Consider the following 20,021-nt stretch of genomic DNA (forward strand, 5'->3'; position numbering starts at 1 on the left):
TTCTAATGAATTTCACTCTCACCAAAAAATTTTTACAGTAGGAATGTATGTGTTGCTTCACTGATTTTTACATTTAGAATTTCTTTTCATCAACCCCTTAAGCTCACTATCATTAGGATGTCAGCACCCCTGCAAGCAATTTATCACCTGCAGATTCAGCTGTGTCTTTCAGGTAACTCATTCCTTTTGAAAATTCGAAATTTCGATATTCAATCCGAAGCTTCGAGAACAATTTTTTTTTTTTTATATTCATGTCACGTACTCAGTGAACCCTTTTTCGCATTTTTTAAAATCATTTTTCTCGACAAGTTTGGCTAGTTTAACCTTTTACTGAAACATAGATAGGCTGCACAGACGATGCCAACCGTTGCTCTATTCTCGCCAATGTTATCTTAAGTTTTAAAAGGTGATGTTCCGCCTCCAACTTCATCGCTTTTGAGTTTTTTCCATATTTGTTTGCTATAGTTTCTGGCAATTTTGTTGCCGGTACGTAGTGCTGTATTTTTAGCTGCAAATAATGAATAAAATAATTGAATATTCTACTACAACCGAATGTCAATTTTTATTAAACCATCTTTTCTGTAAAATTGGATGAGTATTGATGTTTTCGAATTTTTTTTCATTGTTTAGAGAGAGGAACAGCTGCCGGATGAGTATTGATGTTTTGATGAGTGGGTGAGTATTGATGTTTTTAATTTTTTTTATTGTTCAGAGAGAGGAACAGCTGCCGGATGAGTATAGATGTTTTGATGAGAGGGTGAGTATTGATGTTTTTGAATTTTTTTATTGCTTAGAGAGCGGAACAGCTGCCAGATGAGTATTGATGTTTTGATGAATGGGTGAGTATTGATGTTTTTGAATTTTTTTTCTATTGCTTAGAGAGAGAAACAGCTGCCGGATTTTGCGGGACTGTCGCAAAATCTTTCAGCAGCACCTCTCTCTAAACAATAACATATTTATTTACTTACTGTCCACCATGTTTACATCCAAATTCTTACGTATATTTATGAAAAACTATTATTTTAATATTTTTGGTCTATTAAAATCCATCCGTCTGAGTGAGTTTTTGAATAATTATTATTAACAATTAATATTAGCAAATCAATATTAGCAAATTAATATTAATAAATAAAACGGAATTAATATTAGCAAATGTGTTATTATGGGATATTAATAAAGTATGAAACCACAATCCAACAGTAAGACATTTATTTCTTCAGAATTAATTTTCAAACAAAAGAACATTGTTTTTTAAATACTTAATTTTTAATATTACAAATGTTAAGTATAAAAAATTCATTTAAAATATTCACAAAGCTCATATTCATATGTTACCAAAAATCTTTTGTAACATTATGATTCATTGAAAACACATGTTTCTAACTCAATCACACAGAGTTATTTTTGTCTAACCTCAATGTTCTTTCTTAAAAAATATTTTTTTGACTAAAAAGTATTAGGTTGTTCGGAAAGTATCTTTTTTTAAATGAAAATGAAAGATTTTTTTTCCTTCAGTGGAGAAAAAAAATTATTGATTCATATAACGTCCATTCTGGTCAAATATCTTCCGCAATCTTTCTGATATAAGCATTTTTCTATGTAGTATAAAATTTTTGTTCTTTGATCGAAGGGACTTCTGACCTTTTTGTTTGAAGTAACGCTTTAACCGTCTAAAAAATTGTAGAGACTGTAAAATTACTATAGACAACCCATTTCTGGTGTCCAGTGAAGATGCGCTTCAAAAATAGATAATTTTCTTGACGTTTAAAAAGCAATTCACAAACGTCAATATGAATTTTTTTCTGTTTGAGAATGAGAAACACATGAGTCGAGATTTGAGATTACACCATTAGATTTTATCAACTGACCATGAATGGTCAAATTTGATATATTTAATGTTTCAGAGATCTCTCAAATTTTTTTACAGGTTTGCATCATTAAATAGTACCTTCATTGTGTCTTCATGAGCCAACTTCATACTTATGCCACATAGTATATATATATATATATATATAAAAAAAAGAAGAGAGTGGAATGATAACTCATAGCCAATCACAGAAGACTCCTGGTTAGTTACGCACAAAACAGCCAATTAAAATTGAGAACGCATGCGTGTGTAAAGGTAATAATTTTTAATAATGCTGTCTGCAGAAATGTTACAACTAAACTTACCAGCTAAATCTTGTTGCGATTTTTATTTTGTGTTGAATGCGTGAAATATATTGAATAGAGTTTACTTTAAAATACTTATCTTTTATAAAAAATGGATCACCGTGAATATCTTAGGAGATATCAACAGCGACATAATTTAGCAGTACAAAATTACCGGGAAAATAATCGCAGTACTATCAATACGCGACAGCGAAATGCGCGGCGAAGAAACGTTGAAGAGTCAAGACGTTTAAATGAAAACGAATAATATGGAAAAGAAATTGATAAAAAATGTTGTATACAGGGTGTCTCAGTTAAGCGTTTCAGAACTTCTAAGAGGGGTAGGGGGCATCTTGACGACTTGAAATCATATAGCAATGTGGGGTCGGAAATGCTTTCCTGAAGCGGTGACGTACACAGAAGCACCATAAAGAAAAGAGACCGTAAGTGAAAAATCGCTATAATAATACATTGAAAAAATTATATGGTACATGGGCCAAAGTAAGTGCTCGAAGTTTATGCTACCGGCTACAATGTACACCTCACATCTCCGGCGCAGGGACATTCGAACATTCTGCAATACTCCAGGCATATACCTCCCAGGCAGCTACTGCGATTCTTGCAACCAGCATTATCAACAGGGGTGTCATAAACCAGTGTTTTCATATGACTCCAGAAATCAAGACAGGATAGGTCGGGTGACCGAGGAGGCCATATAATTTTTTCAATGTATTATTATAGCGATTTTTCACTTACGGTCTCTTTTCTTTATGGTGCTTTTGTGTACGTCACCGCTTCAGGAAAGCATTTCCGACCCCACATTGCTATATGATTTCGAGTCGTCAGGATGCCCCCTACCCCTCTTAGAAGTATTGAAACGCTTAACTGAGACACCCTGTATAAGGAGGTTTTGTAAATAATTTTTACTTTTATCATTGTTTTTTCTTACTTTTAATTGTTTTTTACTTACTTCCAAAAAATCGCTCAGCCAGAAATATTAATTAACAGTTCATATTTGTTTGAGATATTTCCTAAATAATGCATAAAAGTGCAAATCATTGGTACGCAAAATTATGTGGAAAAAAAATCAATGAAAAATGTACATAGCTAGGTTTTGTGAATATTCAGAGATCTATAGTAAATAATTTTTAATTTCATTGTTTTCACCTTATTTTTTTATAACAATTCAGACAAAAATGTTTATTGATCAGTGATAACATAATTATTTCATTTTACATTTGTTTTTTTATTAGTATTCAATATGACAAAAAAATTAAATTGCTTAACTTAATTTGTCGAATTTCAGTTAAAAAAGTTTTTATTATATAATTTGCTTTTAGTCTGATTGAAACTAAAATATTTTGTCAGTTGACAGTATTGCAGTTAATTGGGCAATTACTTGCAATGGGTTTTGCTTTTGAAGTATTACGCAGCATCAACTTATTAATATTACATGTTTTAATTTGTTTGCCATATTTTAAAGTTCTTTTTCATTAGGTTTTAATTGTTTTCAGTTTAAATTTTAAATTACTCGGAGGGGGGGGAGAGATGAAGCACCATATAGGGAGCGTCCGGCATCCTATAAGATCAACAATGATTTGAGTTAGTAGGGGTAAAAATATACTTGAAGTTGCCCCTTGGCGAAATTGGCGACTTACGTTTGGCGCCATTCCTGTTTGCGCGGAACACCGTGGTAACAGGAATGGCTATCAAAATATAATTATATTTCAATAAAACATTGGAAAATTTCAACAAAACATCGGCCAAAACTTTATAAAATTCAATGAACCCGATATGAGCCAAATTAATAAACCCAAGAAAATGCATTTTGAATCGAAATAAAAATTAATGGAGTAGGCACAGACAGAAAAGGAAAAAAACAACTCACTTCTTCTTTAAGCTTGAATATCCTCAGATTTAGGTGCACCGAATTCTCTAATAGCAGTTAGATACTGTCTAAATTTATCATGAATAGAATCTGTGTACCTCCATCGCCACATAAATTCGGCGAAATACGAATCGAAAATGGCGTTTGTGGTACCGGACTGGCGATGACATTTTTTTCTAAAGTCCCTTTTTATGACTGCCCACATACCTTCGATCTGATTGACCGAAAGAAAAAGTAACGTTACCAGCCGGTATCCAACTTTGAACTAGCGGACCTCTGAAATCACATTACCGTTGAACATTTAAAAATAACGCTAAAATCTAAACCAATCAGAATCATGATTCGGTTTCAACATCGCCCAGCTTGGTGATCAACCGCGAATCAAGGGGCACCCTCAAATATAGTCTTCCCGATTTAGGCTCTACCACGTCTGCTTCGAATACGGAGATTAATCTCCGGCTAATGCCCTATAGTAATGTGTTAAATAATATTGCTTTCTCGCTTTACATAAGTTTATATTATTGTTTGTATTAAAATTGCATTATATAAGTTTATAATGCTGATAACAAGGACCTCTGACATATTGCAATCCTATCATATTCTCTCTATGTGATGTTATTGCAGAAAAATTGTCAGCTAATCTCCAAGAAAACGACTTTAATTTTGTTGTAACTGCGAAGCAGTTATCGGGGGTTGGCGAGCGGTAGCGAGCAGGGGGAGGAGCCCTCTAGTATATATATATATATATATATATATATATATATATATATATATATATATATATATATATATATATATATATATATATATATATATATATATATATATATATATATATATATATATATAACGGCATAAGTATGAAGTTGGCGACGGTGAATAAAATATAATTATGCCATCTGATAAGAATTAATTAAATTGCTTTCCGAACAACTAAATAAGTAAACCAATAAATAATAACTTAAAAAAATAATGACTATTAATAATCATAATAATCTGTGAGAATAAATATTGAACTTCAAAGTCTCTGAAAATTGCTGCTTTTTAAAACAGCTGAATATACCTTGCACCATTTATTCGGTTATCGGTACAGGGCCACGTTTATCACAAATATCATAGGCCTTTACATTTCAAAACACATTGCACAAAACAGTCATGTTAAACATAAAAACACTTAGACACATAAACACAAACATATTCGAATGACTTTATGATGCATAATCATGATCTTTACACTTCAGTATCTTTGAATATTTCCTCTTCGGAAACACAAGTGTCATACCTACACACGTGTTGCACCATTAATCTTGTAGAAGGCGTAGGACTACGATCAAATTTGCACTTTCCATTACCATGACCATTTTCATGATGTAATTTTGGAGACGTTCCCCGTACACTCAAATTCCTCACACTCGTATACGTAGAGTATGTATTGCAACGGTGCAAGTTCCTCTCTTCACAGCATCGATTTCGCAAGCGCTTGCAAGCGAAATAGCGAATAATTTGCAGAAAACCTTCCCTAAACTTCGAATTCATCCAGCAATATATTATGGGGTTATAAGAAGCATGACTCATCGCTAACCAATGGCAAACAAACCAAACGTATACGATGTTCTTGTATTGCCATATTCTCTCATCTTGGTCTCCAACCACTATTAGCATGTTCAGAGGCAGCCAACATAAAGTGAATACTGTGACGACTGTAATCATCATTTTCACCATCTGAAATATAATCAAGATGTTACAAATTTATATCTAAGATATTATGGATTCTTAAAAAGAAATGATATTTTTTTTTTGTAAATTTCATCGTCGGTTGATAAGGTATGTAAACGATTGATAGCGGTATGATAAGGTATGTTAATGGTTGATAATGGCATGATAAGTTTGAACGGTTGATAACGGTATGATAAGGTATTTTTATGCATATGATAAGGTATTGCATATGATAGGTATATGTAGCTACTGTAATCATCATTTTCACCATCTGAAATATAATAGAGATGTTACAAATTTAGATCTAAGATATTATGGATTTTTAAAAAAGAAATGATAATTTTTTTTCATCGCCTGTTGATAACGATATGATAAGGTATTTTTATGCATATGATAAGGTATTGCACATGATAAGTATATGATATTTTTTTAAACATATAATTTTCGAGTATTGTACTTTTTTCTTGCAAGCAATGCTATATATTCACGGAAGAATTTTCGGAAGTGTCTAAATATCTTTAGAAATTTATTTAAATAAGCAGTTAAATAAATTATTTTTAACGCAAATTTAAACGTAAATTTCAATTATCTAGATAGTGACAATACATTTTGACATTCATTCTTTAAGATTTTGCCATTCAATCATTAAGATTTTGATATAAAGACGTTATTATTCTTCGTATATTTAATTTTTCTAATTTTACGGAGGCATTATTATCTGAGTGAGAATTATTATTTATATAAACATTTATATGCTTTAATATTTTGCTTATGTATGTAAGAAAGCGTACACTTAAAAAAATTTATTGTAAAGACTCTCATGATATGGAAAAAGAAATACTATGTTTCTGGCTCCATGGGAAGAACAAAAACCTCGGTATTTTTCACCGAAGCGCTTTGATTAAAATTTTGGTAAAATTACAATTTGGTTTTATAATATGTAATAAAATTTGGTTAATGTGGTAAAATGTAGAAATTTTACCACGATAACATAACATAAAAACCATTTATTCGGTTAGACTAATTTTTTAGTATTATATTTTTTACTAAATATGTGCTTATAAAAACTATAATTTCAAAAACCCAGAGTTTTTATGAAGGGAAAATTCCCCAATGTATCGTTTAAATACCGTATATTTTGATTTTATCTGCAAAGTTATGTTTCTTTCTTTTTTTTATTAAAAATGTCATTATAATACATTACGGTAATTTTATCGGAATTCTTTTTCTGAATACGATTGACAAAAAGAGTAAATATTACATAAAATTTAGAAAAAGACAATATAGATGTGAAATTATGAAAACAATCAAATCTCAGTTAGAAATACAGAATTTAATGAAAAATATTAAATTCAAAATACAATATTTCAGTAAACGTCACATGCAAAGGAAAAATATATAATGAATCAATATTTCATTAAATCAGTTTTATTCGAAGGTGAAAGCAATTATAAAGTATGAATCAGAAACTAGGATATCAACGAAGCACATGTTTTCGACAGTTTAAATTGCTTTTATGCGAAAACATATTCTTTGTTGACATTTGCAAAAAGAATTTTAAGTTTGATCTTTCTGACAACCAGTTTTTCTTACAATTTTATGTAACATGTAATTGCAACTTTAATTTTTTATCTTATCTTTTCCGAAAATAGAATTCCGGGATATATTTTGATATATGAATCAGTTTAAATGCCTTAATGGAACCAGAAAAATAATATTTAATAAAATACAGTACTTGTTTTCGAAGATTTGAGGACAGTCTCGATTTTTGATGATTTTATAAGCAATATATAGATGTAACTATGTATTATGAGTTAGAATGATTTACGCATGACCAACAAAATGTTTGTAAAATTATCCTACTGTAAGGACATTTCCGGTAAAAAAATCCTAATTCCTGTTTAAAAAAAATTTAAAAAAATAAATATATGATATTTAAACCATTTACATGATTACGGTTTCCATTGATAGATTAATGGTGTATCGGAAATTCATGATATCAAAAATAGTATTTTCATTACCACATATTTAGTAAAAAATACTAAGTTGAACAATAAATTTAACCGAATAAATGATTTTCATGCCATGTTTTAAGGTCTCACGATTAAAATTACCAAATTTCATCACTTATAATAAAATCATATTTTCTTGTTAACTTTACAAAAATGATTACAAGCGGTTTGGTAAGAACTACCGAACCTTTTAGTGTTTCCATGGGGCAAAAAACAAGATACATTTCGTCATATTCTGGTAGTTTTGGTCATGCTTGTTTTCTCAGTACACATTATCATATGCATGAAGTACCATATCGTTTACATATTGCTGTAAATATCTATTATATGCACCCGCATAAATACGAATATAACTGGTGTAAAAAGTTTATCAAACATTATTAATTCACTACAATACTATTGAGATAATGAAATTTGAATTAAATTATTGATAAGTTCTTGTTCATTTAATTGATAAATAAGACTTTTTGTTCATGAAATGTTAATATTTATTAAAGTAAAAATATTTGCATGCTTAAAAGTAAATTATTTGAATAATGAATTTCGAAAGTATGCTAGTACAGGATTTTATCATATTAGGTCATATATAACTAGATATACATTTATATAAGAGATAGATAGAACACTGTTTTTGCCAACTGAAATATTTGTTTATAGTATTTAATTGACACAATATTGTCAGGGTTACAATATTGTATTATACGTCAGGGGCATAAAAAACATGAAATATAAATAATTTTAAGTTTTATATATCTGTATCTTTTAATAAATTAGATAAGATGCTCATATTTAAGAAAAAATCCCAAGTAAAACAGGAATGATACAGTTTGTAAATCAATAAATTATATTTGTATTTATTTTTCTTATAAAAAATGAATATCGTGTGCTCCATCAAAAGAGCATACAACGGTAAAGAAGAAAAGATGTAAAAAAATTTTAATAAGAAAGTTAAGCGTTAAGCATATTTCACTAGTATTTTTCAACGCACACATTTGAGCAACTGATTTATGACATAAAAAAATATGTGCCTGTGCAGGAATGCATACAAAAATATGTTTAATACTAACCCTTAATTACCATTTTCTCTTTTAAGAGAATTTAAGGCGAAGATAATTTATTGAGTTACAAATTTTCAAACTTTCAAATTTTACTAGGGAATTAGCTTTCCAATACGATCCAATTAACTTAATTTACTAAAATTTACAAATACGTAGAATTTAAAATCATTCATATTTGATATTTTTAGGTCGCTGACGTTCGTCATTGTATTAATTAATTGCTTACCAGCTAATGTTCCAAAAATGGAACATGAACTTGGGATTTGAATTTAATTCGCAATTAAATTCGGAATATTGTTAATTTACCCATAATTAAAATTTGCATTATGAAGAACTTTTTGTGTTTAGTTTGATTCCGTTTCAATACTTACTTCAATAATTACTTTTTTCTGATGAATTTTAGAAATTTGACATAATTTGAAAAGTTTTCTCTCTCTTATAATAAAATTTGCCAAAAATCCAATTTTTCTAATATTACTGCAATACTTATAAGCTTTTAAAGGGATAAGATTAAAACCAAGTGTTCCATTTGTGAAACGAAGATATTTCAAGAATTCTATTCTTAAATTTCAAGGGATTCTAGGAGTTCTTAGTCTATTTCCATCAATTTACATAATAACATTTATTCAAAATTCTAAGATATTTAATGTTGTTCGAAGAATGTGTTTAAGTTTAACATCGTCAGGTCATAAATTTGCAGACGGACGATAAGAGAGTGGTAATGACAGATGTTATTGCAATACATAACGGTTGTAATGTAATTCAAGATATGCGCTTGTTCTTACTCGGTGTTATTTCTCTTCTAACAATGAAAAGGAATACTTTTCTGATAAAGTGATGGCTTTCTAGGAGAAGTCTATCTTTTTTTTTGTTATTTGGCAGGGAAAGAGTTGAACTTCAACATCAAAGGTTTTTTTTCCCACCGTGTTCTTAAAAATAGTATAGAATTGATTCTTACTGTTGAAAATAGTTCATTTCTGATTCTTGTGGTTTTCATTATTTCTGAGATAATTCTGTTTTTACTAAATGAGTTATATATCTTCATAAATTAAGTACATATCTCCGGTTAAGAAGAAGTGTAAAGTGTACAACTTTTTAACTTGCCTCATTTGCAAATTTGTTAAGTATATATATATATATATATATATATATATATATATATATATATATATATATATATATATATATATATATATATATATATATATATATATATATATATATATATATATATATATATATTGATACAATTAACCTGTATTTGCGTTACATGGAGAGGAAAACCACATAAACCTCAAAAGCTTAGTCCGACGGTTAGAGAATTCGAACTACCTCTATTTCATCTACCACTGAAGATATTTTACATCAGCACTATGGTCAGTTAGAGCTGGGAATAGAATTTGTTTCAGCCAGCTAACGTTTGTATTCGAACCTGTGCCACCTTATTGAGATACAAATGCTCAATTTCTCTGGGTCACCGCATCTCCCCCATTTCTTAGAAATGTATAACGCTAGAATAAACAGTGCCCTTGTTAGAAGCAGTTTCTCATTCAGATTTGAAAGATTGTCTTTCAGAGCCTGATTGTGTATTAATTTATATTAAAAACATTAATGACAATATTGTAGAACCTGTTATTCCATTCTATGTCAGTAAAATATTATTTCTTATAAGTAATATTAGAGCAGATGAAGTAGAAAATGAAATCTCAGATTCAAGTGCAAATATGAAACTATAAAACGAAAATGGGAAAACACGAATCAAAAATGTGAATATGAAACTGAACACGAAAGGCAAATTTGTTGGGCCAAAATTTGAAAAAGCCAGAAACAATTTCACAAACAAGTCGTAAACACATGAATTGTGCTAATGATACAGTACATAAACTATTTCTCGAGATTATCAAGAATATCTTGTCCGTATAAAACGATTTTATACTAAAATTTTTACACTATTAATATGTTTCGAAAAGTTATATTTTACATTTTCAGGGACTTCTAAGCGAATAAGAATTTGTTCCGACTAAAGATATGTACTGCAACACAACTGAAAGGATCGTGACGAGTGTCTGTAAAAAAAGGCCCCTGTCAAACTTCAATGTTCTATGGACGACACATCATTAGCAACGTACTTAACTTTTTTTTTACTCCTTTTTTTCATTTTATAGTTTTTGTATACTCTTTAGTAGTGTAGTTTTTAAATTTAAAATTATTTGGTTTTTACTTTTCGAATTTCTAGTTTAAACTGTTAAATTCTAGAAACCAATCTCTTCGTAACTAATTCACTTTAATAATTTTGTCTTTATCACAATACATTGAAAAAAATTACATGATGCAATTATTAATCTATTTCTTACCCTTTTCGCACTATTTTACCAAAAGCATTTTAAGAAACAAAACTTCTAACAATTTTCAATTTTCGGTGAAACTTATAAAACTTTACTTAAAAATAATCTAATGAACTTCCGCAAAGTTTTATTCCCAAGAAAAATACAAGGTTTGTAGAGTCAATTTTGACTTGAGTTTCCTATGTGGTGTAAAAAGGATTATCAGGTAATAGAAGATGGCTTAAAATCGCGAGAGTATTTCAGCTTTCGAGTGAATGAGGCGTGAAAGACTAATTGAAAACGATTAACTTCCTTATAATTTAGAAACTTTCCGTCTTGGTCACACCTTCAGCCTGTAATTACTTGGTTGACACGTGAGAATTATCTGCTTTAAAGCTTTAATAAATTTGAAGTACACCGGAATAAAAGTATAGATACAAATTAATGCACTAAACTTAAGTCGCAGACTTATATAGTCTAAATATAATATTAAACTGGAGTATTTATTTATCCTGTGATGTTTTCTGTAGTAAAAATGAAAAAATAATTTAAATATAATAATTGATTGTATTAATATTATTATTTTTTAGAAAAATGCACTTTTTTATTTTGTTTTTCTTACATTTTTTTCATAAACTAATATACATTTCAGCTATTCGATGGAAATTAAAGCTATGATTAATTTAAAAGAATTATTTAGATTAATTTAGATTAATTATAATTAATGCAGAATGTGGCTTGCAAAAGGTTTAATCAAATTGTGATCTATGAGTACAGAAATTTCGCGATAACAACAGATGTGTTAACAAAACTAAAATAAAAGTGTAGTTACAAATTAATTGAGTGAAGGATAACCATAGACGTACCGTCTGGATATAATATTGGAATCAAGAATTTTTTGCCTTTTGCTAGTTTTCCTATAGTATAAATAATAAAAAAATCTAGAAAAATGCAATTTTTTTTTTCATGTTTGTTTTGCTATCCTTTCTCTTTCAGAGGTGCACAGACAATTTTGGTATTTTATGGAAATGAAAAGAGCAGCTAATTTGGATAATTATATAACATGTCTTGTAAAAAAATTCATCAAATAATTATGTATAATTACAGAAGCCTTATTACGGCCACAAAAATGTTAGCAAAATTGAAAAAAAAGTAGTTAGCATTTGTAGAGTTCTCATTCATAAACACTATTTTTTTTTAAAGAAAACAACTTATTTTTTTCTTTAAAAAATGTGAATTTAGTTTATGCAAAATTTAAATACTAAATTAAAGAAGAATATTTAAGTATTAATAATATTTACCTAACAAATAGCAGAATCAAATCAAATCAGAGCTGTGAAAGAGTGTTAATAATTCAACGATTTTAAAATTCTTTTCAATCTAAGAGCTTCATTACATTAAAATTAAAGCGTATACTCTGAGGAATTATGGATGAGTAGTAAATATTTGTTATATTTGTCTCTTATATAAATTCATTTAAATAAAAACGACTCAAAGGACTCTAATTTATTAAAAAGAAATGATTTACGCAAAAACTAAAAAATATCAACAAAAAAAAAATTTCTAATTTTAATTTTGAGTAATAGTCAAAACCTATTGAAATATTTAGGTAAGAAAGTCCCATAAGGCACAATTTATTCTTTTTTCTGTTTAATGGAAAATCTGATGACAAAAAGGGCGTATAATCTTTCAATCCACATATAAAATGCAAGTTTTGTTCTAATAGGGATAATTAATTAACGTTGAAATGTTTAACCTTCTTATGGAATGATCTTGCAGCCTTTTTTTAAAAAAATTAATTGTTTGCAATTACTTTTTTAAAAAAAATAATTTTTTGTACTGTGTACCAGAAATTATTAATGTTTCACTTAATATACTCTTTAAATGAGTAGTATTACTAACAACTAGCTAACGTTCAGAAAAACTAATTAAACCCTTCATTTAGTCATAAGAATATTTTAATTTTGCCGCATCTAAAATTGTATTGTAAAAAAATTCTTTAGCTTTAGTTGTGTTAAAAGTCCTTGTTTTAAATGTTATTCGCTATTTTCAGATTTAAATAACATTACAATTTTGATTAACGAAGCTATAAATTACTCGTATATATCGAACATACTACTAATATGCAGATATCGCTCATCGGCTGCAATAGTGGCACAACTCAAAAAATAAAGTTTTGAGATAAGTGGGTTTAAAGTTTTCATTGCTAAGCAAAATGCATAGGAAATGCTTTAGTTTGCTTAAACGAAGATTATCTTTAAGTTGAATTATGAGTTGTACTAGTATTGCTGCAGAAAGAATGTGTATTTTTATATTTACACCAGTTCTCAGTCCAAAACGCGTGTTTTTTTTAGTTGTGCCACTATTGAAGCCCATGAGCGATATATTCTTCTGAAAACTAAACGAGCTTGTGTTTTAATAATAAGCGTAAATAACTCCAACAAAATATGCAATAGCTTACTTTTCTTTTTGACGCAGCCAATCTCTGATCCCTCATGTCTTCTGCTTCTCCTGGTGGCTTGTTACCCCAAACAACTATAGCTATTCTTGTATATGTATAAAGTAGCACTGAAAGAGGGAAAAAGTACTGCAGTACCATGAGAGTCATACTATAATAGTATCTTTGCTCTTTAGACTTCCAAGACTCCATGCAGACATACCGAATCGTACCATTTTCTTCACCACTCCATGCTGGATGTACTTCTAGTCTGGACAGAACAGCTGTTGGTAATGGAGTAAGTAGAGCAACCAACCATACAATCACTATGATGACTTTGGCCTGCAATTTTGTAAGTCTTGGTCTTAAAGGATACAAAATCGCTATGTACCTGTCTATACTGATTGCAATCATGGTATAAGCACTAATGAAGACTGACACCACTTGTGCGTATGACACCAGCACACACATAACAGCACCAAAAGGCCAATACTGTAAAAGTAAGTTGGACACAAATCCAAATGGAATACACAGACAAGCCATCATGATGTCGCCTACAGCTAAGTTGAGAATGAAAAAGTTGGTGACTGTTCTCATTCTTTGGTATGCCAATACTATGTAGCATATCATTCCATTCCCACCGATTGCGGCCACAGATACAGTTATATACATGATATACATGATGGCCTCCAGCACACTTGGTATTCTCATATCGCCTTCTAATATGAATACATCTGATATGTTTGTATCATTCATGGTTAAAATAAATTTTGTGGATGGGATAAGTGTTAAAAGTTTAAGTTTTTTAGTTACTGTTACAGTTAAAAGTTATAGTTTTTAAGATTATCTAAGGTTGTGTTATATATTAACAGGTATCAAATTTAAGACATATCTAATATTTTGATCAATATTATGGGTTAATAGACATTGTTCTCGAAGAAATTACAAGATACGTTAGTTTTGCGCATTATCTAAGTTTGACTAAGTACTATTGAAAGAGAAAATAGTTTAACCATTTTCAAAGAATGTGGTAGCAATTTGAAATAATTTCGTTAAAAAAATTATTGATTAGCTTGATACATAATAAAATAGTTATATTTCAAATGATTCTAACAGAAAATAATATATGGATTTTGAGAGAACTTATAAAGACTAAGTTTAAAAGTGAAAAACATTTTTTCTCTTAACATGGAAGTATCATTGAAGTATTATTTTGAATTTGTGTTGACAAAAAATAGCATTCAGATATCAATATTAAAAGTTTTATTAATAAAAAATGTTTATCTCTATTTTCAGAACTTTTGAAAACTGAAACAAAATTTCATTAAAAATTTAATACTCTTTATATTTCAAAGTATTACCAGACTACACAGATTTTTTTTCAATGATTTTTGCTTAAAATATATTTTAAGCAATATATTTATTATTTAAACTCTATTTCTTATTCAGAACATGTTGACGTTTTTTAATGCATTTCTTGGGAGAATCCTTTACCAAAGTTACATGCATTATCATTTAAAATTTAAATAAGGACATATTCATGAAATTCTTCCATACATTCTTCATAAACGCGTTCAATGTCTTGCTGAGTTTTTTTCTTCTTTTTAATGCATTTGTTTAAACTTTGTAAAACTTAAGAAGTCGATTGCAATCTGTTGGAAAAAAATCCTTGAAAGACTTGAATAGAGAGTTTTTTGAAGAACGAAGAGTTCTCTTCATTATTTCCTTAGAATCCTGAAAAAAAGAAGAAATTAAATAAAGACATTAACTTGACCTCATAAATTTTTCATTTATTGATTTTCAACCATAATGCTGACTTTATTTTTATAATTCACTGTCAATATATATTATATTATTTAATAAATAAATATGTTATTTTCTTGAAAATCTATATAAATTAATACATAATATTATTGAAAAAAAGTTTATTTAAAGTATAAAAATTTTGTAAAGATATTGATTTATTTTTTCTTACGTTTAATACGTTACGCTAATAATTTATTTCAATAAAACTTATTGAATATAATAAAAAAATATTACATTTTATTGCATATATTTATTGTTCAAGCTTAAAAAAAGTTGAACAATAAATATATGCAATAAAATGTAATATTTTTTTATTATATTTAAGTTTTATTGAATTAATTACTTCTTAGCACCGTACTGAGATAATCTCACGAAGAATTTGCTACGTAATTCTTATTATTCTTAATTGAGTTTTATCTAACTCTTATTCTACTGATATTATTTCTGAATCTTATATAAATCTCACAACCTAGATTCGAATTCAGTTTTACATTTTAATAACTAACTCAAATATACATTTCTCGTTGTTTGATAATTTTCATAAGTTATTAATTTGAACGTAAATATTTTTATAATTAATCAATAACAAATTTTATTTCTTTTACTTATAAAAAATTAGAAAATATCTGTAATTATTGTAATTTGTTAAATATTTGTAATTATTGAAATGTAAGTAAACAAATTGTCGTAATTTTACTTAGCAATCACCATTAGATATCATGCTCACAAATTGCTACCGATATGATCGCTGGTAATAAAAGCAGCGGATTGTATTGACATTCTATCTAGAAGCACTTAAATTTGTTTCACAGAGAGTTGCAATTCAAATATTTGCTGCATAAATATGTTTCTGTTACTTTAATAATTTGGATATGTTCACTCTTTCACAACGCAAGAAAATGGAGATAATGGAAATTTCCTTATCTAAAATAAAATTCCTTTCTACAAGTAATTGAGTTTGTTTTCTTTGTTTTTATATTCCTTGTATTTTTTGTGTTTCCGTCTTCATAGCTCCAAAATCGAAATGAAAAAAAAATACATTAAAACTGTTCAAATAGTTTCATTTTTAAACAATTTAGATTGCTTTTTTGTTACATTAGTGAAATGCATAATGAAATGCTCGTTATTGTTTCACATGGGAATTTATATACTTAAAACTACATGCAACTGAGGTTATTGATGAATATATTTATCCATCATCATTGATACAAAGTTACATAAAATTGACAGTCCGTAGCGAGAAATGATTTTAGCCGTTAGATACAAAACTTTTATTAAACATATTTTCAATATTTTTTTCTTCATTATTTTGTATTTAAAGTAAAAATAAGTACATAATTTTATATTTATCATTTTAATAATTGTTGGCTATGAAATTCAGCATAAACCTACGGCCATTTTTTCGATGACAAAGTTAAAATCTTCTAATCATGGCTCACTTTCCAACAATAATATCTCAAATGCGTAGTTATTTAGATTTTAGACAAACGGTTAGTCATCATTGAAATTCTTTTACTTTTCCAAATCTATTATTGATAAACTTTTTGAACGTGAATAAAAAGAAAATGGAACTACTTTGCTTGAATTTCTTATTTTAACGCAAATATAATTCAGAAAACCTAACATTTTTTTAGTGACTATAAAATGGATTTTTGAACCTAAAAAATACCAAAATATATTTTTGCTTGTAGTTAGAGATATATAAAATGATATTTATAAAATAGATATCGAAGTCTCATCTGCGTCAAAGGGTTAAAATTGAATTTTCACAGCAAGATGGCGAGGAGATGATGCAAATTCCTACTTCAGCTTAGCACCGAACTATTAAAAATCAGAAAACAAGAAACAACATGTTTTAAGAGTAGTATCTATACAGGGTGTCCAAGGATTATTGGGACAAATTTTAAAGTAGATAAGATTTAGAATTGCGTTGAACCCAAGGTCGAAAATGTCATGCGAAAGTGATATGGCAGGTAGAAGAACCAAACAGACACAAGACTATGATCAGCTGAATATATATTTGTTAATTTCATTACATGTGTTGCGGAAGATGATATGTGAAAATGGCACAAAACATGTTCAAAGTTTCCGCCTTTGTTTGCCATGCATGCGTTGCACCGTCGGGAAGTAGAATATTTAAAAATATTTTACTTTTAAAATTATTTTACTTTTTATTTAAAATTATTATATTTTGAATCCATGTTTTTGGATTTCATTTCTTAAGTTCTGTACTGTTATTTAGCTTATTGTGTTGTAAAATGTTCTTAAAATATATTTTGCTTGCATCGAAAATCAAATTTTTCTTACATTAGTGGAAGTGATTCATTTTACACTGGTATGTTTTTCCTTGTGCCCAAGATACAATGATTTTACAATTGCTACGATGATCTTAGAATTTATTAAATCAATGTACAGTTGATACAATTGTTATACGGTTGATACGAAGATTGCAAGGGATGCAATGAAATTCGGAGTTCATAATACAGTGTTCTCCATATTTGGAGTTAACAATCATTGCTTTATTGTACTCCGGTTGTAGGGTAACCGGTGCGGTGTTCATGGTAAAAAATGTTTTTGAATGTGGCACTCAAGGCAACAGAAAAATAGGATGTCCTAAAGCAACTTGGGGAGGAAAAGTTAGAATTGAATTCAAAGCAATTGGGAAGGCGTGGAAGAAGACAGGATATCTGACAACATGCAGATTTTGAAATGAATTAAAAATATTTAAAGGAGGAAAACAATGAATAAAAAATATTTAGAAGAAGGAAAAAACAGAATTAAAATTGCACTTTTCTGTATTCACAATTACGGTAAAGGAAAAAAAATCAGTGTACTTTCTCCCAAAGTCTCCTACTTTCTTCTTATTTAAAAATTAAATTCTTTTGAAAAACACATTTTAAAATCTCTCCTAAAAATATAAAATTCAATTCAAAGAACACACTTTGCAATTTACAATCGTATTATGTAACGAGTTAGTACTCTTATATTACTAAAACGTAAAATTATGCATTATTATGCAAAGTAGTAAATGAGACGAAAGCCAGTCAGATAGATTCCTCTTATGCTAATCCCAAATCTACACGTGACGGAGATTAGGGGACGCAATTAATTTCCGGGCTAAAGTTTCACAGTTTGTAGTAATTTCAAATTAATTGTTTGGAATGTTAATTGATTTCCAATTGCTTTGAAAGATACAGAAAGAGTAAATTTATCTATTATCTATTTTCATGTAGTAAATAAAGTTAAATAAAATGTATAACTTACATGTAGTTATATGATTAGTATAAACAGGATATGAAAGATGGAAGTTAAATAAAGAAATTTAATTATGATTTATTTTCCACGTTATGTGTAATGCAGACATTGTATAGAGTAGAAGTTATATACAGACTAATATATAGAATAATAGTTACGTACAATTGACTACATGGCATATTGTGTTAGTTGTAAACAGCTTATATGTAAAGAAAGTTAATATAATAATGTATTAATTATAATAAATATCATTATTTTAACAGCATTATTTCCGTATTTCATACTTTTATTGTACTTTCGAAATTAAATTGTGAATGTTTAAAAAACTATTCAATTTTCGAAATTCCATTCTGTATGCAAAAAGTGAAGTGTTTATTTAGAATTTATGATCTTATACTTGAATAAAAAGTTTTTTATTTATCTTCAAGCTTAGCTTTTCCTACAAAAGTATAGAGTGGATTATACACAGATTATATAGAGTGGAGTTTTATTTTAAAACTCTGTATATAACTTTAGAAAACTTTCTGAATCTTTTAAATAATGAAGAATATTTTTAGATAGAAATTATTTTGCTCAAAATTTACTCTAATAAAGTAGGAGGCAAATAAGAATATTCAATTTCATTTTAGGAAATAAAATAATTTTTTTCTTTAAACATGCATCATATTTATCTCATTCAGTGATATTGAAAACCTTTTTTAAGTAATTTGATGATTCGATTCTTTTTTAAGTATTTCCTTCATTTTTATTTGTATTTCATTCAAGTAAAAGTGTCATTTTCAAAGAATCTAGAGAAAAGTTCTTAAAAATATAAATACTCTATAAAAACAATAATTCTTTAAAAAGATATGTAATAAAACTTTTAGCTGAAATTAGAATGTTTCTTCTCGATAAAACTTAAAACAGAGGAGCATTTTGGCTAAAAATATAAAAAGAAGCAACAACAATAAGTTGAATATGCAATTATTTTTGTCCCTATGATACCAATATTCGAAAGTGTTTAGATAAAAAAATAAGTTATCAGAACCAGTAAACAGTTTACATTTGAGTGAAATTTACTTACAATATATATATATATATATATATATATATATATATATATATATATATATATATATATATATATATATATATATATATATATATATATATATATATATATATATATATATATATATATATATATATATATATATATATATATATATATATATATATATATATATATATATATATATATATATATATGTATATATACATCTCTGTTATTCTTTTCAGCTCCAACCGAATGACAGTGTTATAAATTAGCAATAGAATGAATAAAAAAAACTGAGAAACAAGGATGAGGTTAAATTATTATCATTATATCAAGAA

At 28.0% G+C, this 20,021-nt stretch overlaps 1 protein-coding gene across 1 annotated transcript in view; it reads right to left on the reverse strand.

Moving 5' to 3' along the window:
- Positions 1–5,067: 5,067 nt before the first annotated feature.
- LOC107453392 (RYamide receptor) overlaps positions 5,068–20,021 on the reverse strand; it is a 46,188-nt gene continuing 31,234 nt past the window's right edge. The window contains exons 2-3 of the mRNA XM_016070212.4: positions 13,611–15,320; positions 5,068–5,761 (exon numbers count right to left, since the gene is read on the reverse strand). Of these exons, the coding sequence (XP_015925698.1) occupies positions 5,270–5,761; positions 13,611–14,342 (1,224 nt within the window). The 5' untranslated portion in view covers positions 14,343–15,320 and the 3' untranslated portion in view covers positions 5,068–5,269. The remainder of the gene's footprint in view (positions 5,762–13,610; positions 15,321–20,021) is intronic.

The sequence above is a fragment of the Parasteatoda tepidariorum genome, chromosome 6 (genome assembly GCF_982258835.1).
Source record: "Parasteatoda tepidariorum strain Cologne lab strain chromosome 6, Ptep-v5.0, whole genome shotgun sequence".
Lineage (NCBI taxonomy): Eukaryota > Metazoa > Arthropoda > Arachnida > Araneae > Theridiidae > Parasteatoda > Parasteatoda tepidariorum.